The 26,242-nt window shown below is 35.0% G+C and overlaps 1 protein-coding gene across 5 annotated transcripts in view; it reads right to left on the bottom strand.

Annotated features, from left to right (window-relative positions):
- Positions 1–26,242, bottom strand: part of PCMTD1 (protein-L-isoaspartate (D-aspartate) O-methyltransferase domain containing 1) — a 70,142-nt gene that overhangs the window by 9,630 nt on the left and 34,270 nt on the right. For 2 of the 5 annotated variants that reach the window (XM_014843775.3, XM_070481299.1), the window contains exons 2-5: positions 16,255–16,357; positions 10,165–10,356; positions 4,630–4,801; positions 2,358–2,481 (exon numbers count right to left, since the gene is read on the bottom strand). In XM_014843775.3, the coding sequence (XP_014699261.1) occupies positions 2,358–2,481; positions 4,630–4,683 (178 nt within the window). In that variant the 5' untranslated portion in view covers positions 4,684–4,801; positions 10,165–10,356; positions 16,255–16,357. The remainder of the gene's footprint in view (positions 1–2,357; positions 2,482–4,629; positions 4,802–10,164; positions 10,357–16,254; positions 16,358–26,242) is intronic. The other 3 variants (XM_014843756.3, XM_014843768.3, XM_070481300.1) reach the window with 2 other exon arrangements.

Below are 26,242 nucleotides of genomic sequence, written 5' to 3'. Positions count from 1 at the left end.
ATTATAGGATAGTATAGTCTACTATACTATATAGTATACACATTATACATACACATTTATACATACATACATACAAGTATATATGAGCGTGGTGTGTGTACAGTCTACTAAAAAGTAGACTTCACTGAAATATCTGTATAATGCAGGTGAACATAAGCGACAATTGCTTGATTCTGGTGCTAGAAAGAAGGAAGTCCCTTTTGGCCCCAGAGCACACCTAGCATGTGTGCTACTCTTTTTGACTAGACTGGAAGGAAGTTTAAATTTAACATTTCAGTGTAATAACTTCCACATTTCTAATAGAATGAGTCTTTTTTATAATCCTTTTTTTATCATTCTTACTTTACTTTTAATTTTCCTTACGCTCAAGTTTCCTTATATAATAGTTTTATGTGGATTTGTTGTGTAGGTTGGCTTAAATCCTTTTCATAAGTAGCATACACTACCAAAAAGTATATCTGAAAAAAATGGCTGGCAACACTTTCTAAATTATGAAAGGTTCAAAATTTTTTTACAACTGAGTGCCTAATTTCTCTCTAAATGAGGTCAAAATAAGAGCATTGTGTCAGAATTTATGAATCTTACAAAGCCATAAAGAGTGGTCAACAGGTCTCCTTTGGTGGCAGCTCGTGTTAGAGAATGCCAGTGAGCCCTCTCCCACGGTCCTGAGGAAAAGCCCTCCATGTCATTGACACTCTCGAAGAGTGACATTTACCGCAGAGTTCCATGGGTCTCTCTGCATCACCACACTTATTCCTCCCTAAGGCAGGAGTGGCTTGCATAGTTTGGGAGTGTGTAAGAAGCTGCCATGGGTGGCTCCTTCCTTTCCTTTCTTTTCCTCTGGGATATGTCTACTTACAAGTGGACATATGGAGCTCTGCTCACCCATGTATTTACATGGTAAGTTCACATGGTGGGGGCTGGCCAGTGCTGCCTGTAACTGGGCGACTTAAGTCTGTCTAATTTAAGGGTGCAGACCTAAGCCATATTCTCCCAACTACTTTGGTTGCTAAAAAGTCGTCATTTCAATCCCTAGCTATCTGATCAAGTTCATCTCTCCACTGCTAACAACCTGAGCGGGGAAAATGGGTGTAATTTACTGACCCTCAAAATCCCACTTACTACATGCCAACCACTTTATAAATACTACTTCATGTAATTCTCAAAACCATCCGAAAAGGCCATAAAATTACCTAGCTTAAAAGAGGGTAAAATGAACACTGAAAATAAAAAATTTCTCCATAAAGCCAGGGTCCTATGAAATATATTCATTTAAAAAGCAAATTAAAGCAAGAGGTCTACTATGGTAAAGTTCATTTTTGGTAAAGAACTTTACTTAATGGTTTCCAAAACCACAATATATGCTAAAGCAATTAATCCTATTCTCACCTCTTCCCTCTCAAGATCTCAAGAGCCCCCACTAAGTTGGTCACTCTCCTTCCTGAAATACTTTTCTTGGTTTTCAAACCGTGCGCACTGGTGTCCTCTCATCTCTCTGGCCCACCCACTGCTAATACATCTTCCTCTGTCTTATCTCTGAATTTGCTGGACCGCAGGTCCAATCCTAATACCTCTTCTCTATCTCCACTCTCCCCTAACTGTTCCCATCCTTTCTCATGGCTTAAAATGCCATACTTTATGTTGAAAATTCTCAATTGATACCTCCCTTGTGCACATTTACACCCCCAACCACTTCACTACTTGACACTTGAATGCTAATAGAAAACTCAAACATGGTCAAAATAAAATATCTGATCTTCCTACATCTGTTTCCAAACTACTGCATTCCCAGTCTTCGAAACAGCAATAAATGGTACCATCACTTAGTTAGCTACTCAAGGAGAACTTTAAACCTTCTTTTTCCTCCACCAATGTCTACACAGTCCACTATTTTTCTACCTTCAAAAACTATATTCAGATCAACACTGACTTTCTCCTTGAGTATAAGAAAAGTCTTGTATGATCTATCTTCTACAGCCTAGCCAATGAGCTTCAACTACCCTAAAACTTATTTCTGGTCTTAGAACGACCAAGTTCTTCTCAGTCTAAGCAAAGATTTGCTTGCTGTCCCTCTGTATGAAAAATGATGCCACCAAATTTACTATAATTAATAAATTCATTTTCATTTGACCTGCCCCTTCTTCTCATGTTTCCACAAAGGCAGCTAAGTGTCTGGTGCAAGCCAGGGGCTTTATCCCCAACACACAAAAAAATCTGAACAAATCCTGCATATATTGAATATATTACTACTGCATATTTATTTAGTTATTCCTAATTATATAGTCCATTAAATCTCAAGCATAGGAGTTTAACAACATAAGTCACAGTTCAAGTGGAAAGGATCAATAGTTACTTACGGAGTCCCACAGAATCTGGTTTGCCATTATCATTCTTACTTGGTTGCACAAGTGGAGCAAATGAAACAGCAAGGATATTTTTACTTTCCCAAGTGTTTTGTCCAGTTCGCATAATTTGTGTTAACTATTTAGAGGGAAAAAAGAAACAGAATAGCTTAATCCTGGAAATGTGATCAATTTACAGTCACAATTTTGTTTTAAAGAATAACTGCCAATTATTGCTATATAATCACTTGTATCTGAATGCAACCAAATTCTTTCATTTAAATATTTACCATAAAATACTAGAGTAGGAATCACAAATATTTACTGATCAAGATATTTAAATGCAAATGGAATATCCAAATATGACCAAGTGACTCCCATGTTATATTTGGGGTCTGCTTCTAGGGGTATCATTCCAATCCAAACCTGCCAAAGGCTCCCAAAATATATCTCTCATAGGTTCAGTTGTTTGGTTAAAGTATTATATTAATAAAACTATGTTTTGATTACTGTAACAATGAACCAACTTCATGATTTTTCATGATGGTAATAAAATATAGATTCTAATTGTAATTGATATTTCACAAATAAATGTGTCACAAAGGTATCAGAAGTTTTACCTACTCAGAAAACACCCATCACAAGTTCTTGGAAAAAAGATATTAGCTCAGTGCATGGCTTAATCAAGCTGAATTAGTATCTTCAATTTATATTTAAAAATTGGTCCATTTAATACACTTTGCATTAGTACAATAGTATATAATAAATATTTAATAAAACACCAATGGAAAGCCATGTATTAAATGTTTGAAAATGTATCTTTAAAGGAAAGCAAAAAAAAGACTGTTCATCTAGGAGTCTTAACTCTGGAAACATTCAAGTAACATTTTCTCTGAAATGTTTTTTGTTTTTTTTGGTTTTTTTTAATTAATGTTATGATAGATTACAACCTTGTGAGATTTCAGTTGTACATTTTTGTTAGTCATGTTGTGGGTACACCACTTCCCCCTCTGTGCCCTCCCCCCACCCCCCCCCCTTTTCCCTGGTAACCACTGATCAGATCTCTTATCAATATACTAAATTCCACCTATGAGTGGAGTCATATAGAGTTCGTCTTTCTCTGACTGGCTTATTTCGCTTAACATAATACCCTCGAGGTCTCTGAAATGTTTTTTAATGAACATTTTTATATTGTCTTTTTAATAACTGACAAACAACTTGCTACAGAGCACAATGCATGGTAATGGTGAAATCCACTGAGCTGCAAATAACATGCTGTGATGTTAAAGGACCCCCAAGATATATAAACTGCAAAACGATCATGCTAGGTCCCAGTCGTCTTAATCACAGGGTGTTATAAACATCTCAGATTGGGGTCAATATGAAATGTTAAAGATACTTTTTTGAAATGCATTTTTATAAAGTTTTAAAGTAATTTGCTTTTGAGAGGTCTACTCATTTTCTGAATAAATTAGCATTTGATACATTTATCATAACTAATAATTCCAAACTAAAGGCAGGCAAGGGGCTGGCCTGGTGGCACAGTGGTTAAGTGTGCACATTCTGCTTTGGTGGCCCGGGGTTTGCTGGTTTGGATCCTGGGTGCAGACACGGCACCGCATGGCAAGCCATGCTGTGGTAGGCGTCCCACATATGAAGTAGAGGAAGATGGGGAGGGACGTTAGCTCAGGGCCAATCTTCCTCAGCAAAAGAGAGGAGGATTGACAGCAGATGTTAGCTCAGGGCTAATCTTCCTCAAAAGAAAAAATAAAAATAAAAATAAAATAAATAAATAAAGGCAGGCAAATAGCTGAAGAATATTTTCAAACGAGTCTACATAACACTAAATGAAGATTTAAAAATGTACTTGTTTCTTTAATGGAATTAAGCAGTTCAAACCAAGCCCCAAACAGGATTTCTTTTTTATATGTTCAAAGAATTAAAGAATGTTGAAAACTGAGCAGCTAGCAGAGATTACCACATTCAAATGAACACCTCCAGGTGAGGATGCTGAAGGAAGGAGCACCTTGGCAAATATCACACAGGCAGTCGCTAAGCTCGGGTGAACGCCCAAGTCTCTTCTGACCCTAGCATAGAGATCTCTTCTCTATCTGCATTGGTTAAATAATTAAAGAGTCCATTTCAAGTTTTTTCTATATAGATGTATCTGTGAAGAGTATTTCTTCTTTCAAAATTACACTGTACTTCTCACTGATGTAACATTTCCCATCTTAAACTAATGTGTATGTTTCCTATGCCCATTAAGCAAAACGACAGTGGAAGTTACCTGATCTTCTATAGGCATGACTAGAATGCCTCCAACTTTTAGTAATATTTTCATGTAGTTTTCATGGTCTTTCTGGACTCCAGCTCCACAATAAATTCTATCATACTGATGACTGTCAGATGCTATCTGGAGGCAATTGCCAACCACAAATGCAGGTTCACAGAACTCAAATCTGCATGGAAAAACAAATATATTTTAATTCATTTAAACAAAAGATTACATCTAAACAACTTAATATAATCCAGCTCTTTGAAATACTGAAGTTACCAAAATTAATTATAAGGATAAAACATCACTATGTTATTTGATTTAAATATCATATTTATGAGGTTTAACACTGATCGCATATAGTGTATGTTTTCAAAACATTAACCTATTTTTGCCATACTGAAACCTCACTTAATGCTTAAAAAATGAATATAATGAAAACACTATCACAACACCAACCTTGTGATGCCCCACAAATGATATGATAAGGATGAGAATCACAAGAGCCAAACAAATGAGTACAGGGTTCACTCTCCACTGCCCTTTCCAAAAAAAGCTGAAGGCCCAATGGAAATGGGAAGGGCTTGCACAGTATCCTTCTCAGTTTGACATTTTTATTGTGTATAAGCGTGGCAAAGCTTTGTCAGGGAACGACACCAGTGTCTTGACCATATACTCTTGCAACCACTAAGATTAGGGAGATTTCCCTAATAGAGCTATGTTACAGGACTGGGACAGAAAGCAGAATAAATAGTGGTTTTTCTTACTGCTGCTTTGGCCCCTGTAATCTCAATATACAACAAAAGAAGAGAGATGGTTTCAATGCAAAGGCATTTTACTCAGGCTGCTTGTTCCTGGTTACAGTGTTGGTTCATGGTATATAGAGTTATGCTTTTACAAACTACCCTTTTTAGACTTCTACTTTTTCCTTAAATTCTGACAAATCTGAAAATAGTCTTTAACATATAACATGAATTAAAACTCCAATGCACTAGTAAAACATGTAACCCTTTTTAAAATTAATTCATGGAATCTCCTTTTACTTTTAAGTTGATTAAAGTTAATATGACTGGACAGCAAGATGAGGCTATCATTGATGATGAAAAAATTTATATTTTTAGTTTCAGCACGCAGTGAAAAATGACACCAACTGAATCATAATCATTTTACTTTGTAAGATGTATTCTTTGTTAATTAACAGACTTATTACACAAAAAGTTTCCATCAAAATTCACTGTAACACAGATTACGATCTCTGATATTTAAAAAAGATTTATACCCTATCCTCAATTTCATGTCTCCCTGGTGGAGGGGAGTAGGGTTGGGGTAGGGGGCGCATAAACTGTGTATATAGTCTTACTCTCTGCCCCACACCCCATATAAGGTAGTCTATGTCCCACTATTTCTATTATTGTAATGTCCTCCTCACTGCTCACATTTTTCAGGTCTCCTTTCCATCATTTTGTTCCCTACTGAACAGGACAGCTTCAGGTTCCTTAGAGTGCCACATGGGGCTCTTTGTGAGTCTACTGCCAAGATTCCTTTTCAGGGGCCGGCCCAGTGGTGTAGCAGATAAGTTCACATGTTCCACTTCGGTGGCCCGGGGTTTACCGGTTTGGATCTTGGGTGCGGACCTATGCACCACTTATCAAGGCACGCTGTGGCAGGTGTCCCACAGATACAATAGAGGAAGATGGGCACATACGTTAGCTCAGGGCCCATCTTCCTCAGCTAAAAAGGAGGAGGATTGGTGGCAGATGTTGGCTCAGGGGAAATCTTCCTCAAAAAAAAAGAAAAAGATGCCTTTCTAGACTTATTTCCTGGCTCTGCCCCTGCCCACACATATTATGTTGTAGCCAGAATTAAATTATTAGCTGCTAATTGCTTAGAGGAACTATTACAAAGTGTTTTGAAACCCTGCATCTGTGTATGTGTTGTTCCTTTGACTGAAATACCCTTCCCTCTCTTCTTCCTTTGATAAATGCCTACTATCCCTTCAAGATAAAGTTCAAATACCAGCTTTGCAATGAAATCTTACCCAACTCTTTAATAGTATCTCATTCTTTCTACTCACATGGTACATACAAAAGTGTAAACTTACTTACGTTAGGGACCATGCTTAATTTCTCTTTTATACTCAAGACTACGGTACAACCTGTGATTACCTAAAACACGGCCAAAACATAATTTCTTGGCTTTTAAGTAAATTATGTACTAAGGATCATGTGGTTTAATTATTTTATCAAACTCACACAGTAAGTGTTCTTTAAAAAGAAAAGTCAGACTACTATGTTCAGTGAAGTGTATCCAAAAATGTTCACTCATAAAAATTCATTTTAAATAATTTAATTTTATAATAATTTAAGCCAGTCTTACAACTTTCAGGATAAATATGAGCAGGGAATTTAAGTAAAAAAATTTGAATTATTAAACCTCTTTTACCATCAGGTCTGTTAAATCAATTCAAAAATATGCTTATAGTTTTAAAAGCTTCTTAGTAGTTAAAAAACATGATCACTTACAGAACTATTACCTAGGAAAACACCATTACACGTAAACAACTCACGATTAAAACCATTTCTAATATTAGTGATATTTTATACATTCTCATCCCCGTAAAATGAATGACAAAGAATTTAGTGCCTGATCCTAAAAATCATGTGTGTGACTCTGGTCAAGTTACCTGATACTAGTAATTAGCACAATTCATTAAGTCAAAAACTATTTCTTGGCACCAGTTCTGTGTAAAGACTGGAAATACAATGGGAAACACTCATGCCTACATCTAGTGGAATGGACAAGCATCAATCTCACTAATTAAAGATTAATTCACAACTATGATAAACGCTCTAAAGGAAAGGAATATGATTCCAAAACACTGAAAATGAAAGGAAACTGAGAGACCTAGGGAACCAGAGAAAGTTTCCCTGAGAAATGACAAGCTATGATCTGAAAGGTGAGACAGGACAATCCAGGGCCACACTACCCAATATGGTTGCCACTAGCCACATGTAGATATTGAGCACTTAAAATGTGGCTAGTGCAAATCGCGACGTACTGTAAGGATAAAATTCACATGGGATTTCAAAGATTTAGTACAAAAATAATGTAAAATATCTCAATATTTCTCTTATATGTGTGTGTATATCTATAGAGTGTGTATATATATTTTTTCAACATTCACAGAAATTGAAAATACTAAAAAACTACCTTCTACTTATCACCTGTCAAGAGAAGCTTCAAATACTTTCTCTTTAACACAGTCTTCCCTTTGAAACATTTTCCTGCTCTCTGAGTATTTCTACTGAATTTTAATTGTATCTCCATCACCTATTACAGTCCTCAAAAAACATTTACTATATAAGTGAGCCATATAATAAACATAAATGGTTTGTCAACTTTTCCACATACCAATTTTGAATATGAACCCAAATTTGACAAATTAAATATGCTTATCACAAAAATCTCAGGACTAGAAGAGAAACTTGCCCAGAAACAGTTACAGAAAAAATATGTGCCTATGGCACTTTCTATATCAATTATGATGGTTCTTGTTTTAGTAAATTGGTTACTATAAATAACTGTTGCTTCATGTTACAGAATACATGACTTTTTTCTCCAAAATGCCGAAAAAAGAAAAACTCAAATAGTAGAAAAACAAAACAAATCCTTGCCTTTAAGGAATAAATAAAATGCCCTATAAGTGAAAGACACTTTTGTTTTTGGACCTTTTTAAAGATCTTAAATAAGCCACCCTTATTCTAGGAAAGAACTAAATTTTTTCCCTTGTAATGCAGGTTGGAACAAGTATATTTGCCTCTACTGAGGGAGTATTAGACAGGATCATTATAGAGAAAATTTTGATCTCTAAATGTATAAATGATTTCCACTAATGCAAATGGAACATATACTTCTAACAAATGCATATGGGATCTTTATACTTTCATTTAATATATTTAAATTAATTTCCGTTACTAGAATACTCAAATTTGAAAGTTTAATTAAATGAGACATATTCCAAAAGGACTGGACTATTTCTAGATACAAAACAGTAAAACTTCAAAGACGTAAGTAAAACTGGGGAGAAAAGTAATATTTTTAAATGTTGAACTAGACATCTAGAACTTAGGAGAGAATTCATATGCCAGACACATTACAAAAAAGTTATAATACTACCAATTTAGTAGTTCTAAGAAAAGTGTCTACCAGAGATAGTGCCCCATCTGAGGATTACTTATTATACTTGTAACTATGGCTTGCCCTTTCCACCAATAAATACATAAATCCTTCATACTAGTAAAGAAAACAAAACAACCTTCAAATTCCATATACTTACAACATTTGTTTTTAATATATAAATGGGTTATGGATTATTTTTCCTAATAAAGGACTTACAGATCTGCTTTAGTATTTCTGACTAGGTACACACTTGAGCATCTTACTTAGACATTTTGTATTCTGATACTAAAATTATGGCTTAGTTTTACAATAGCATTTCATGTAAATAAATTCATACCAATTCTACCACTAATAATATTTTTTCACAAAATCTATGATTAATATTTTTCAGGCAAATGTTTATGGATATACCCATAACCATATCATATCATGCTCATATCCTATGAATAAAGAACTAAATGACTGATTTGAGACATAGTTGGTGGCTACCACGTTATCATAGTAAATTACAACTCCTACTAATTCTTCCAGTGTAGGGAAGAAAATAAAGAAAACATTTTCTTCCTTAGGCTTTCATTGTCTTCTGAAAGTTGTATCTTACCTAAGTTTCCACAAACCTCTACAGGCAAAGTACATATTTTAAAACCACAAATACAACTTCCGTATAATCTGGAAGACTAGCAATAAACTAACCAGCAGAAGTTTTGTTTATCACAAAATACTACCACACTGTAGATTTACACATAAAATCTAGGTTAAAAATAGTGAAAGAGAAAATCCAAATTCCACCTTTTCTTATCAACCACAAACAAAATGAAACCTAAAAAGGAAAAAAGGCAAAAAAAAAAAAAAAAAAAAACGGCAAGAGAACTACCAAAATGATACCTCCTATGTGGTTCTAATTTTACTTGTAAAAGTATGGTTCACATGTTCTTTCCCTGGTTCTTTAGGGGAGTTCATTAAAATTTTATGTCTGTTAGTAAAATGAAAAGTAGCAATCATTTTTATTCCTTGAAGAAAATTTTCAAAACAAAATTTCCAAGATAGAGATGACTTTATACTCCTAAATTATACTAAATTATACCTAACAATGCAAGTTACCTGTATATCCCCCCCAAAAAGTAAACAGTTCTGAAATGTGTGTAATAACTACAAATTCATTCACTTTAGACTTACAATTATTTATTGATTTAAACCTAAAAATCGAATGATTGCTATTTAGACTCTTACGCAGAGAGGGAAAAACATGAGATACTCTCACCAAAATTTACACTGAAAATAATTTGTGGGGAAACATGGAGCACATATATATCTTGGATTACAACATGAACACTTGCCCAAAATAACACCAGGATTCTAATCACTTACCTTAGCAGTGGTTTTCTTTACAGGTGCATGTTGACATATCTTCATCTTGAGCTGGACAGATGATTTCGTTCACAGCAGGGACCTTGCCAACTTGCCCATATAATTCTTTTGATAAGCTGCTAGGAGATCAGGGTGACCTAGCCTTGCCCTGCAGCTTCCCTCTTAGACGGATAGTCTAGGTCTAGGAGCTGACTGAGAGTAGAAAAAACAACATTCCCCTTCAATACACTGTGGAAGCGGGGGCTGACAATTTGCACACCAGTTTATCATGTGCCACAGGATGCTGTCATTGAAATTTTAGACAATTATTCCAATGGAATAAAGGATTTCAAGGACACAGGAAAGAATCCTACCTTGTTCTCATACCTCATCCAAAAAAACCTCCAAATGAATCACAGAAACTTCTTTTTCTTAAAACACTTTGTCAAAATACACATTTTGAGTTTTGAGAGCTATGACCACTTCGTTAAAACAAGACAAAACTTCAGACCTTTCCATTGGGAAGAATACCCAGGGAAAGGTTAATCTCTTGATCTCCAAATGTAGTTATACATTCAAAAACTCTTACAGTGAATAATTAATCTTTTGAATTAAAAAAATTTAAAAAAACAAAGACTTTACCTTTTCAAGTGTTTTCCCTTCCAACTGCATCAAACTCATCTCAGAATAATTCAAGCATTATTTAAAGCAAAGTTTAAGAGTAAATACAGTGATTTTTCATTGAATGAAGCTTTAGGAAAATCCATAGGATCAAAAACAATTTCTAAACATCTTATAAAAAAATGTGACAGGTACATTATACAAAAGTTTAGCTTTCATGTATTTCAACAATAATTTCTTCTCCTAATAATGTGTTTGAAGCCATCAAACTTTACCCCATGCCATTTCTAACTGATGTTAAAATAAATAATTGATTGCCCTGATGACTAAGCATTTCTGTCCCACCATGTGAATATTTCTCATGATTAAAAACTCTGTTTACAACCTGTAATAACATTTATAAAACTACCATCTGAACATTGTCAGTACATCAAAATGTGCAAATATCTGAGACATAGTTTGAAATAATGTTGAAAATATATTTATAGATAGCAAAACTAACTTCAAATATACCATAATTCTCTTAAAGGTGAAGCAGGACTATTTTAGTGATAAAGTTGACACTATAGAAGCCCTTAAGTTTTTCAATGTAAATCGAATCACATGGAAAATGAACCTATAACTAAAAATAAAATTAGAACATTAAATATTGCCATAAATCAATTAAATCTTATAAAATACAAAAAACTATATTAACTCTGAATTTAATTTAAAACTTATACTTCAACTAAATTTGAGGAATGCATTGCCTCTCCTACTCATCCCTGCCCCCAACAGTAATTCACACCATAGGTAAGTCTCATTAAGGAACAAGGTAGGTGTGCTCTGCAATAAAATGCTATAGTGCATTTAACCAAGTTAAGGGTACTCTTGAATTCTAACCTGAAGGAAATAAATGATGAAAATAAAAGTGCTGCTTCAACTTTTGTATCTGAAGCTAAGTTGCTAGGCTGTAATTCATTGGCAGCAGCTTACTGCTGGAAGAATATTAGAATAAATTAGTGTTTACACCATCAGAGCTAAATCAGGACTAAATAGACTGGCCGAGCTCAGGTTACAGCCTGTCTAAGCCTCAGTTTTCCCACCTGAGAAACATGGACACTAATAATGCCTCTAGTACTGTGGATAAAGCACTTAGAATGATCTAATGTACTTGATGAATAGACAATGTATACAGTCATCTGTCACTTAACGATGGGGATACATCCTGAGAAATGCACTGTTAGGTGAATTTCATCATTGTGAGAACATCATAGAGCTTACTTATACAAGGCTAGACAGTATAGCCTACTACACATCTAGGCTATATGGTACTAATGTAATGGGACCACAGTCGTATATGTGGTCCATCGTTGACTGAAACGTTGTTATGTGATGCATGACTGTATTAAGTGCTATTATTTTTTAAAATCTCATTACTGTTTCCAGTACTCATATCATGACTCATTTATATGACAAACTATATAGAAACAATGGTCCTTGGTTCAAATAGAATGAAAATCTTCAATAAACCAAACTACACTGAACTCATTTGGCTATTGATATTAGAATATTTCCAAAATCAGCTGCAGTATCCTTGGAGGGGAGGGGGGATAGGATTTATTGTTTTACAAGGAAATGGCATACTCCAAAGCATGTATTCTAGGGAGCCAAGTCAACTACATGCACATGAGTACATATCACATAAACACATAAATGTAACTATAAATAAAATCTATGCCAATTACCAACTCATTTGCAAAGTATTTACAGGGTAAAGGTTTACAATTTAGGCTCCTTTAACTCACTCACTCTTCCAAGTAACTACAGCTGGAGGGATTATTTTGCTTCCTGTACATGTACAAACACTGATTCATATAATTTGACCTTTCCCAACATTCTCCTTCCCTCGTGAAAGCCAGAAACCTACAGGCCTTTAAAATCTAGGCCTAAACTCTTGTCTAGATGAGAGTGGGCTAAAATAAAGATGTTCTGGAGAGTTTGTGTGAAGAGTAGAACAGGGGTCAGGCAATTATGGATAACAGGCCATATCCAGCCTGCTGCTTGTTTTGGTAAACAAAGTGTTACTAGAACACACATGGCCATTCCTTTAGTTTTCCAGTAAGTACAATGCTTCAGAGGACACTTGAAATTAAATGTCAGTGTTACAAGGGAATTTCAGTGAATCTGGGAATACCACAGGTAGAGCAAAGGAATAAACCATACAAGAGAGCTCCCCCTTCCCTACCACCTCCAAGAACAATAAATTCAGAGTAACCTCTCAAAATTATTCCATTTGCTGATGCAGGACTAAGACGTAGAAAGGAAGTTTAAAAGTAGATACATTATAATAAGAACATTTTTTTCTAAAAGAAAGAATACTCCTTTTAAGACTCAGGAATCAAGCTTCTTTATACAGCATACGCAAAAACACATTTATATTTTTTAAAAGGTCATTTTACATTATATATTCTAATGTTGAGTAGTTTATGAATTTCTTCCTACCTATTATATTTGGGAGTTCACTATGATTTCCAACAGATATGTGTAAGAAAACTTTAGAGATGCAGTTGAAACCATGAGCGATATGACAATACTTTTGAAAAGGGAACTGATAAAAAAGATCCAAACCAGTAGGATAAATAATATTGGACGAGTATTAGTTTTTAGCTATCTATTCTGTCCATGTTACACATAATCAAGGATAATCTAGTACTAAGGGATACATAAACAGCAATTGATTTTCCTGAGCTATTTTATATCTCAATAATTAAAATACGTATTTTGATGACGTGTACACAACTAAATAAAAGAAAACTGCTTGGAAATGGGATTTTTAAAATCACTTCAATGGCTAGTTTTTCAAAGTTAAGAACTGAAAATAAGTAGAAATATTATCTACAAACATCAAGAAAATTTGCAAGAAATCATCAAAACGCAAGTAAGATAGGAAGAAAACTACTAGTTCTTTATAATTTTTGTCATCAAAACCAAATGATAGAAAAACAACAAAAGGGAGCCCACTGAATGACTCATCAACTTTGATTACTTAACTTCCAACCACTCACTTCTTTATATGGAATGAAATATTTTCCCAGTACCTACTACTCTTTGTATGCAAGACGCTTTTATAATCTGAAATACCTAATATTTCAGAACACTACCTGAAAACCAGAATATATAACAACATTTCCAGAACTAATTTTTCCAAACTAGTTTATTAATATAAGAATCTGTTTTAAAAATAGGTTGCAACACTTCAGAGACAACTATCATCAAGTCTCACTTATTATTTTAACTAAAATAACAAAACTATTAAAAATTATAAAGAAACATTTAGATCAGTCATATCACCATATTTTATAATTCATCATTTTATGAATAACAAATCTGCATAACACAGTAACAACAAATGAAACTCAAGAAATACAAAACCAAGGAAATTTGATCATTTTACAATTAAATGAAAACAATTTTAGAAAATTTTTAAAAACTGAGACACCTAAATATATATAGTCTTCAAATTTATCTGTTATGGATTATTTAATATTTAAATTACATCAGCATAGAAATGCTTTAAATAATGACATATTTTACTATTCCCCAAGACCATGCCCACTTGTCAGCAATAAACTTGAGCTCCAGACACTTGTATAGCAGTGCTTCAGTGATTCAAGGTTCTTCCTTGAGTTTGTTCTGCCTGATTAATGACCCCAAACTGAATTATCTGTGCCTTCATGTATTAACACATGAAATGCATTACTATCTAATATATTAGACCTTACAATAGACCTTAACCATTTGCCTAATATTACTTTTATATTTTCTAATCTCAAATGTATTCAAAAGGTCCTTATGTGTACATTAAGTTTCAAAATCAAAACAAATACTTAAAACAATAGGAATTCAATAAATTCAACAAAATTCTCTAGTTCCAATAAACAAGATAAAAACATTCAGGTCCACATCTTAAGCACTTACTATGCTACTAATAAGACAGAAATGATGAAAACACAAAGGGATGCTAAAATTTAATCCCAACTTCTCATAAAATAACAAACTAAAAACTTTTATTTCTGTCAAACATTACTCTTAGAATGAACCAACACGGTAAGCACTTGAAAAACGATTCAAAATGTGAATTAAATATTAATTACTTATAAAGACAAGTATAAATAAGATAAAGGATGGCATTCAGCAAATTGCAGAAAATCCAAGTGGCTTGCTCAAATCCATTGAATTAATCAGAGAACAAAATAAATCCTGAGCATTTCCCAACTCTCCCAAGCTTGCCTACTGAAGTCTTCAATAACCCAGTTAGAATCACTCCTAGGTAGACACAAAGACCTCCCACTCCCTCTGGGAGTGACTGAGGATTTTGCTACAGCATACCAATTTTCTGTTCTTCAACCAATCAAGTGGCACTTGCCAGAGGTAGACACGAACTGGCAAGGGCAAAGGGGAATGAAAGAAAAAGGCACAGGGAAGGAGGAGGAGGGGCAGAGGAAAGGAGGAGAACAGAAACACACACCAGCAGACATTCACATGGCCTTCTTGGCTTTCCTCTTGGCACTAACCCCCAAGCCTAAACTCTGGAGAAAAACATCTCAGTTCTTATCCAGGCTCCCCCAAGTTTCTCACCTCCAAGGTCACAGCCAGGGCCTAGAGATGAGTGAGGAAGGCCCACTCCAAAGAAGCCGAGTTGGAATGCTGAATGATTTTGCACTAAAACTTTGTTATATAAAATGACTAAGTTCTAAGCTTATAATTCTTGTCCTTCTTAAGGCTTTCTCTCTTTGAAAATATGACTAGTTGAGAGAGATAAATGCCCTCCAAATTTTACATAACTTCACAGAGTTAATGGACTTTAGCATAAAAAGCTCATGCTCCATGGATTTATCAAGGCTTGATTTTAGGAACATTATGCACCAAAAAGACTTCCCTGCCAGCTCAAGAACCAAAGCCTGTGCACTATTTCTTCTAAGAGAAAGTATGAGTTCAAAACAATGGTTTTATAAACAAATTTCTCAAACACAACACTATCACACAAGATACATCAATATAGTTCTATGATAACTTCCTCTAGATATATTTCAAAGTAACTGAATGTTTTTAAGAAAATCTTTTGTATGCTAACAGGTATCACCCTTACATTACAAATAAAGAGGACATAACTATTAAGTTACTATCCCAAAGATACAAAACCAGTTCCAGAAAAGCATTCTAAGCCAAGCATCTTTACATTACATCTTCAGAAAAGATACGTGTATGATGTTTAACGAATGGAACATTATCCCACTAATAAAGTGATAGCAATATAAAATTAAAAAGTAAAAGATAGTGATTTATAATTTAGTATAGACTTGCAAAGAATTTTTCTAACTTTTTCCTTCTCATTTTATACCACATTCAATTTTTCTGCATTCAATTGAGCAATTCAGGATCAATACACGTCACACATATCTATTTATCAAGTGCTTTCAAATCAAAACTATAGATATGAATACTTACTTATCAAAGCTATCACTATTTTTGATGAAGCTCTCCAGTTTTTCCTTGGCATATTCCACCACGTCTGAATGAAGCTCAATCCCATGATTTATTCCAAAAGGACCTGCAATCGTAGCAGCAGCATTTTTATAAAAACTATTAGTATGTCTTTACAGACTCTCAATTTCTGCTCATTTATGTATCACAGGAGCATTTAGAGAACTTCAAATATGCAAGTATCTCTGCTAGCCACAGATTTCAAAAGCTGAATGGAATCTATTTACGTTGCTTTAACAACAACAAAAAAACAGAAAAATAAGTCATACAGACTTCTCTCAAGGGAGCGGCTTATCTGTCGATAATATTGTCAAAGAAATAATTGTACTTCTATACGAAGTTTAAATTCTTTACCATTACATTTTCATTTATCATTTGTTAAAAATTTGGTAATTCTAAAATGCCTGAAACCATGGGCTAACATGGATATTATAGAAATATCTCACAGCACCCCACCACTACCCAGTAAATGCTCAATTCCTCAAGGGCCAAGACGACAGTCTATGCTTTTTGGAGCTCCCATTCTGGAGCAGAACGTGGCGCTCACTGTAGTGCTGATTTTACTCTTCTGTTCCAGCATACGTCACACTTCTCACTCAGTATTTTTCACACATAGCCACGGAGGAGTGACATTCCAGAAATGAGAAATAGGCGAGAGCTTTCTCAGCCCCTGATGATCTGATCTTGGGACAGCTCTTTCTCCACCCTGGTACAGGCTCACTGAGAATATGGCCAAGGAGATTCAGGTTTCTTAAGGCTACTGTGCATAACGTCATGCAAGTTCCTTTCAAACTTCTCAAGCCGAGTCAACTAGGTTTTCCACTCAACATTTCGGTTATATTTTTGTTTTACTTTGAGACTGGTCTCCTAGGAGAGTGTATGTATGTGTGTGTGTTATTTATTTTCTGCACCTTATATAATAGTACTTATTTTCTGTATCTTAGAAACTATTTAACTGTATGTGGCCCCTACTGAATTATCAGTAAAAACACTATATACATATATATGTAACTCATGATTACCATAGATAAATTGACTAAAACTAAAATTTGCTTTTGTTTCGCTGAAGATTCACCCTGAGCTAACATCTGTGCCAATCTTCCTCTATTTTATTGTATGTGGGACACCTCCACAGTGTAGCTGGTGAGTGGAGTAGGTCTGCACCCAGGATCCGAACCCACGAACCCTGGGCCACCAAAGCAGAGTCTATGGAACTTTAACCATTCGGACACAAGGCTTGGCCTTAAAATTTCCTTTTTTCAAGAAATAAATGAAAGTGACAAAAGAAAATTTAGAGAAGCACAGCGTGACATCACTTTTTAATTTAATATTGAATCTGATTATTTTGAAAACTTGAATTTCCATAAGGAAAGAAAGAATGTTAGGAAATGCAGAATAAATTTTTCATTATTTAAAAAACTCAAATTAAACTACAATTACTTAACATTAAGTACACAGTATGGAAAATATTGTTCTATGAAGTGAATCTAATTTTCTTTTTACCCTTTTAAGGTGACCCACTGAACGTAAAACACAACAGAAACTTTTATATTTTCATTAACCCTTAAGAATCTAGTTATACTAATTAACCATTTTAATGAAAAAATAAAACTAGGGCTACAGAGATAAGAGACCAATAACAAAGGTCAATATTGCTGGAATTTGAAGTTTCCTATATGTAAGACTGAATGTATAAGCACTATATAAAGGTGTCAAGTAAAGAATCTGGAAATCAAGGTATCTATTCAATATTTCAAACTGTCTTATTTAACAGAGAGAGTTGGAACTTCCGACTTCTGGGTCAAAAGGGACTATATATAGGATGTTGGTCACTTGACACCAGCGTTTTTTTCCCTTTTCTTGCTTTCTGTTTATTGCCTAAAAGCAAATTGGCAACTTTTGGAAATAAGGTTTAAAGTTTGTTAAGAATATTTCTTAAGAATGTTTTGCCCATAACTTGATTTTCACATCACTTTAACACAAGATACAATTTCTGAAAGGATTTGCTTGACAATATCATAAACACACAAGTAGAATATACTATACATTAATTTGTAGTGTAAACACCATTTGTGACTTTTTAATGGATGGAACTGTTCAATTTTAAAATAACATGGACATATATCTTTAACTATCACTAATAAACTGAATAGTAATTAACATACTAAAAACAATAAATTAAAAATAATGCATTAATAAAAGGTGGAACTTAAATAGCAATGTCACCAATATCTCATCTATTTAGAATGTGATATACAACTAGAACACAAAGTGTATGATAAAAATGTAATGATGCTGTTTATTACAACTCATATTTGACATCTGTATTAAATACAACATAAAAAAACACCACAGAAAACTAAAAAAGCATACACAGTGCTGCTTCCGAAGGAGATTAAGAGGTCTGAGGCGAAGGAGACATTTTCAGCATTACACCTTTTGTCTAAAGTGTGTCTTAACTGTATGTATGCATAACTTTTTTAATAAAAAAATAATGGGCTAGTCAAAGAGACAAAAATAACAATGAGTATAAGATTTTCAAATAAATAAAATAAATATAAAATAATTCTAGGGGTTGGCCCCGTGGCCGAGTGGTCAAATTCACGCATTCTGCTGCAACTGCCCAGGGTTTTGCTGGTTCGAATCCTGGATGCGGACAGGGCACCTCTCATCAGACCATGCTGAGGCAGTGTCCCACGTGCCACAAACAGAAGGACCCACAACTAAAATATACAACTGTGTACTGGGGGGATGTGGGGAGAAAAAAGCAGAAAGAAAAAAATAATTCTAATAGAAAGGTACAAGCTGTCAGTGGAAAAAAATGAAATGGTATGCAAAAGAAAGTGTTAACACTTTCTAACACCATTTTAAAGGTGAAGTATAAATTTGTCTTTGTATTCAGTAGATTCCAGTGTTATTTGTTATTCACCAATGTGAAGAGATTTTTCTGTGAAACAATAAAGGCTTAATTTCTATAAGATGTATTAAAAAATGAAAGTACTAACAGTTGACCAGTATCTTTAATACCTAAATATTGAAAAGAAAAGAGACACACACAAAAGTCAAAGTTTATTAGGACAAATACGGTTATTAGAAAGAGCTAGGTATTCCATATAATATTAGAAATGATTTTTAAGGCTGGCAAAAGGCCATTTATTAAGAGCAATAACAAATATAATGAAATTCCAATATAATAAAATCTAGAGACTGCTTTACTTTCATAGTAGTTGGATATAAGCTGGCTCATTTAATATTTACCAGTTAGTCAATAATCACAGTTTACACATAAAGGTCAATAATTACTAGATTTAGGTATCAAGTGTCTATGCAATATTTACATTTCTTATTTACATCTACATTGACCCAATGTGACACCCAACACTCCCGCTTCCCCCTACTCTGAAGCACTCTGAAAGCTGTTTGAGTGTAGCGTGCAAGGCAGAAGCCTGCCTGAGGCAGACCAGGGAAATCTGAGAGCTTCACACAGCATGTGAATGAAATTCTCAGTGCCTGCAGTATTTTGGGTAAAGCTAATTTATAGAACGCATTCAGAAGAAAAAAATACTTCATAATACATATCTAGAAGAGCTCTAAGGATGAACTAATTCAATATCCATCATTTCAACTGTGGAGTCTGAGATTTAACCACTGGGTTGGTAACAAAGATAGTGGACATCAGGGCAGATGTCTTACTTTCCAATTTTGGTTCCTCCTCTTAACAGCGACATAATGTGAGACCAGTCACTGTTTGAAGTCTTCCCTATCGTATAAAATGGGTCCCTGGGAAAATTCACATAAGTTATGTAAAAGTACTTCACACACTATGAAGTACAAGATAGGTACAAATCATTTGAAATTATAATGTGCCCTCTCCTTGTATACAGAAGTGGTGAGTCGTAGAACCAAAACCATAACCTATATAAGTGGTTCAGAACCCTGACTGCATATTAGAATAAGCTGGGGGGTTTTAAATTAAATTTAAAAGTAAACATAATTTAATTTGATTTAAACTGTAAATGCTTGGGTCCCACCCCAAACAGGTAGAAGGACTCCCTCAGTGTGGCCCAGGCTCTGTAGATAACCCTAAAATGCAGCTTGGGTTGAGCACAACAGCCACACTCTCCTGATTATTACAAAGCCCAGTCTAAATGATTTTTAAAATCTCTTTGGACTATCTAAATCTCTGTCCTCATTGGCAAAGTGATATCAAGAGTTAATAATTACAAATAAAAGCATTTTGGATAAAACTAAATATTTACCACAAGAGGGAGTAGGTGAGTCAGTTTCTATGAAACTAGTATAAAGCTTCTCAGTGAGAACTAAAATACACATATGTAAAAATATCTTTCAATAAGTTAACACTGACATTTTATTACTAACTTAAGCGGAAAAAAATAAGGCATCTTCGGGAAGATTTATAAGTAACTTTATAAGTATTCAGAGACAGTAACAGGTGAAAAGCAGACAACAGGTTTCATCCTTTCTTTCTGTGAACACCCTGGGGTATAATGTAGAGGCATAAAGGAGTGCAAAGGTAGATACAGGGGAGAAAAAGGAATCAGCAAAAGATTAAGTAATCGTCAACTAGATAAAGAGAAACTGATCTAATGTATTGCCACTTATTAAGATACAACTACTTTCTTATGGTTTCTCCATCCTACTATATTACCTTTAAAAAGCATATTGAAGACGAATACTGTCAAATGTTTACTGAATCTTGCCATGTTAGCTTAACCATTCTGAAGCTAGCTGGATATATCTAAAACTAGAGATTTGTTCTCTGCTCGAAAAGCCTCATGAAGCAAGTCTTGGAATTTACCAGAAAGTTCCAGTTCCAATCCCTTGGGCTCCTCTCAGCTTATGGCTATGTAAGTGCTGTTTTCTTTTATTACACTTGCATCTTAGAAATATGTTTACACGAAATCTGAAAGTGTTGGTTTAAACAGTTACAGAGAACGGACCCAAGTCCATAGGTAAACTACATGTCTAAAATGTCAAAATATCAAGAACAGAAGTCACAATCAGTTTATTTACATATTTCCATCCAACGGGCTGATAATATTCAAGTCTAATATGTCCAGAGCAACTGATGACTATCAGTTCTACAGTTCCACAACTACATTGGAACACTAAAACAGAGGTTAAGTTTCTATCAAAGCAAATTCAACAAACTGAGAAAAAAAGTGCTCAACTGTTAATAGAGAATAGTTTTAAATGCTAATTTAAACAGCTTTAGATCTTGACCAAATTCTTTTTAATGCAATTATTTCCCCTGGAAGCCATTTTCATCAGCTCTTTCATTCCACTGCATATTTATTTGTGAAGTACTTGAAGATACTTTGGGGCCAGTGTGGTGATCAATTCACATAAATATTCAATATATACCCTAAACTAAATGAAGAACAGCCAATAAATCTGCACAACGCTTCTACTGCCAGTTCAGAAATGGCACACACAATTTCAGGGGTATGGGATGTGTCTTGTGCACTGCCGTATCCTCAGCATTGGCACGCTGTCAAACATAATACTTTTTGAAAGAATGAGCAAGTATATAAATGTAGCTATGGTCCCAAATTTAAAAGATTCACAACTAAGGCCGAAGCAAATGGTATATACGCAAAGCATAAAAATGTATATTTTCATGTCTTGATTTAAAATAAAGTATACTGGCAAAAAATCTTAAGCATATGTCAAATCTATTTTACCTGATATTATCATGGTATGAAGCATTCCACAGAAGTAAATCTTACAGATAAGTAGATTCCATTCAAATTTCTTACTAATTTGAGCTGTTTGATAGAAATCTAAAATGCAACACATAGTTTCCTTTAAGTATCTAAGAAAATTCTTCTGACTTCAAGTCAACTATCATCCCTATAAAAATCATGTGAGTATCATGCAAAAATGCAGGTGTCCTCAGGGCTCTATAAAGTTATTCTTGAAGTGGGGAGACAATTAGATAAAAATGAAGACAAGGCTGAGAAGGAAAATCATTCAAAGTATGCCTTCTGATTCTTTTGGATTTTTAAACCCTATGAATATATCACCTATTTCACAAAATATAATTTAAGAAAGAGAAGAGAGACTGATGTTCAGGTTTCTGCTTTGAGTAATGTTTGGTAGAAAACAGTAACTTTTATCAAAATGGAAAACACAGGAAGAAGAAGAAAATGTGAAATGCTTGTCTTATGTGGGATAGGGTAAGAAAGAGTAACCTGAGTTGGAGACAAGGTGAACGTTTAGAATCTTGTGCACTAAAGAAATATGCAGTCAAGCACTGCAAGTTTAAATATCCGGTTTATTAGCATAGCTTGGAAGATCAAGTGTGTCCACTGGGGCTGGCCCGGTGGTACAGTGGTTAAGTTCGCACGTTCCGCTTCTCGGCGGCCCGGGGTTCGCAGGTTCGGATCTCAGGTGCAGACATGGCACCGCGTGGCACGCCATGCTGTGGTAGGCGTCCCACATATAAAGTGGAGGAAGATGGGCACCGATGTTGGCTCAGGGCCAGGTTTCCTCAGCTAAAAGAGGAGGACTGGCAGTAGTTAGCTCAGGGCTAATCTTCCTCAAAAAAAAAAAAAAAAAAAAAGAGAGCTCAGCAGACAGACCCTGGTGCTAGAAACCTGGGAATCTTCTACAAGTAGATGTTACCTGAAGATAGAAGAAAGATCCACCTACACTATAGGCTAACACCAAAGAAGCTTCCATAAAAGTACAGAGAAAGTGTTTATAAAGGCAATGCAAAGATATGTGAAATCCCAGGAAAGAATCTTCAAAGGCCAAAGGTGTGGGAGGGTAAATGGGCTGACCCTGCAGGAGTCACATCCAGAGAGAATGTGAAGGCAGGTTCTAGAAGGGACTAAGAACTCCAGCAGGCCAAACAGCCCTGTCAACTGTATGAGGAGAAAAACACATTCCATAAGCGCTAGCTCCTACATTGCAAGGTAGAGATTCACAAATTATTTTACACATAAGAAGACAAATTCAGAAAGCTTTAGCAATTTTCTGAAATAGACAGTCAATATTCATTATCTGTGGTAGTTTATGGTCTACAAAGTCCAGCAAACACTTAAATAGCAAATGCTGAACAACTGCCAGTAGAGGAAATCTGCAAACATATATATCTCTCTCTCTCAAATAAATTATAATCTTAAATCCTAAAAACTTATCCTGATAGTTTATTTTCTTTTAGAAAAGAGAAAATGAGCTTCAGAAGTGTTACGTGATTTGCCTGAGGCTACCTCACTAACAGGGCTGAAACGGGCCACAGAGCCAGAGCTGCTCGCACTGCACTGCCCCCTTCTATCTCCATCCTGTGACCAGCTCTGTAAGACAGTTGAAACAAGGCAGAGCTTTCCCTTGTTCCACCCCAGCTGGGAACACGCTCATACAGCGACTCGAATTGTTCACTCTCTGCACATATGCATGAATAACCTAGAGAGTCCCACAAGTATTGACCTGAGGGTTACAAATAAATTTTAGCAAGTAGGTGAATTCACAAATAATACAGATTGATTGTACTTGGTACATGGATGATCCAGGTTGGGCAGAGATAATCTCAAAAGTAAAAACTCAAGATGCGCAGAGAACCACTTAAGACTTTTCACATCACTGAGGGAATTGCCTTATACTTCTAAGAATAGTATGAGGAAATATAACCAGGAGAAATTGCTATGAAAACTTTGTAAAATGTCTAAAACCTGTACTGTTTCTTAATATTTGATATTTTTATTACTATTTGTTGCCCGTAATAATTAGCAGTAATATCCATAAACACAAAATCATCAGGGTATTGATTTTCAGAGGTAGCAGCAATAAAAGAGATGGTTGAGAGTAACAATTTCCAGATTTCCACTCCATACCAGAAGTGAGAGAGGAAAAATCCTTAAGATACAGAATAGTGGTGGTAACTAAATACAGGGTACATGGGCAGAAAAAAAGACACACAGAAGCCTAACTAGGACTAAGAAGTAACAATCTAAACAGTGAGGAGCTTTACTGATTTCAGAAAATGTGAGTAGCCTAAATAAAGCGTTCCTTTCAAAACAGACTTGCCAAAAAGCCTCTGTAATTACTAAAAAGAAAAAACAAATCTCCTCCCCCGCAAAAAAAAGATAAGATAGAGGATAAAGAGAAAACTGAGGTTTGGTTTAACACTGAAAATACAATCTACCTTAGACTAGAACCCTAGAAACCTAAAGAATGTGTTTCCTCTTACCAAAAAGAATGGGGGTGGGGGGAACGCAGAAGATCACTCGGGATCTCCCTGAGTCTCTGGCCTGAAGTGAGCCAAGAGAGTTAAAAGAGGTGCTTAAGAGAGCATGAAAAAATATTTGAGAATCATATTTCCAATAAAGGGCTTATTCAAAAAATACGAAAAAAACTTACAACTCAATAAAGAGCACCAACAACTTAATTTAAAAATAGGGAAAAGTTTTAAATAGATATTTCATCAAAGATATAGGAATGACCAAAAAAGCACAGGAATAGATGCCACATCATAAACCATTAAGGATGTGCAAGTTAAAACCACAAGATACCACTTTATACCCATTAAGATGGCTATTAAAAAAAAATAAGTTATCAGGGAGGGTGGAGAAACTAGAAACCCATATATTGTCGGTGGGAATATAAAATGGTACAGCCACTTTAGAAAAGAGCTTGGCAATTTCTTAAAAAGTTAAACGTAAACTTACCATACAGCCCAACAATTCCACTCCTGGGAGTCCACTCAAGTGAAATGAAAATAGATGTCTACACAAAGATTTTTACATGAAATGTTCACAGCAGCATCATCCATAATAGCCAAAAAGTGATAACCCAAATGTCCATTAAGTTGTGAATGGACAGGGGCCAGCCTCCTGCCCAAGTGGTTGAGTTCAAATGCTCTGCTTTGGCAGCCTGGGGTTTGCCGGTTCAGATCCTGGGTATGGACTTACACACCACTCATCAGGCCATGCTGTGGCGGCATCCCACAGAGAAGAACCAGAATGACCTACAACTAGGATATACAACTATGTACAGGGGCTTTGGGGAGAAAAAAAAAAAGAGGAAGATTGGCGACAGATGGTTAGCTCAGGGCCAATCTTCCTCACCAAAAAGCATACCTTTAAAAAACAAGTTGTGAATGGACAAACAAAATGTGCTATGCCCATATAATGGAATATTATTCAACCATAAAAAGAAATGAAGTACTAATACATGCTACAGAGAGGATGAACTTTGAAAATATAATGCTAAGTGAAAAAAAAATATCCAAAAGACCGTATATTGTATGATTCCATTTATATGCAATGTACAGAAAAGACCAGTCTATAGAGACAGAAAATAGGAAAGTGGTTGCCAGGGGCTAGGGTGGGGACAGAGAGTGCACACAACTGGGCATGAAGGATGTCTTTTGAGGTGGAAGTGTTCTCAAATTGGATTATGGCAATGTTCGCAAAACTGAAAATTTACTAAAATTCCCTGAATTGTACACTTAAAATGGGTGAATTTTACAGTATGCAAATTATACTTCATTAAAGGGAGGGGGGTTAAAATGAGAGATAAAACATGACTATCTGAGGTCAAAGGCAACATAAGGGTAGCTGAATAAGTGCCATTTAATGTCCTGTGGTAAAAAGAGAAAGAAAGAGTATAGAGACCAAACATGACTAATCAACTTCTTTGGACAATACAGCAATTGTAGGTATTTATATATCTTGGCAGTAAGTTTCTTGTTAAGCATGCAAGCTTGCCAATTATTTCACCTTTAGGAACTAATGTAGTGCTGAGGTACTGACATACATAGTGTTGGAATGATTCTGGCAGACCCTCCAGAGTCACTCCTATTAACTCAGTAACTAAGCAAGAGACTAAGAAAGTCATTAAGTTGGATGAACTCTGATATTATAGGTTTTGTAAGAAACCAATAATTTTTATATTATGTGTTATAACAAAATAGGAGTGAATCTCT

Source organism: Equus asinus, chromosome 12 (genome assembly GCF_041296235.1).
Source record: "Equus asinus isolate D_3611 breed Donkey chromosome 12, EquAss-T2T_v2, whole genome shotgun sequence".
In the NCBI taxonomy this organism is placed as follows: domain Eukaryota; kingdom Metazoa; phylum Chordata; class Mammalia; order Perissodactyla; family Equidae; genus Equus; species Equus asinus.
This window is presented reverse-complemented; position numbering and strand designations above follow the sequence as displayed.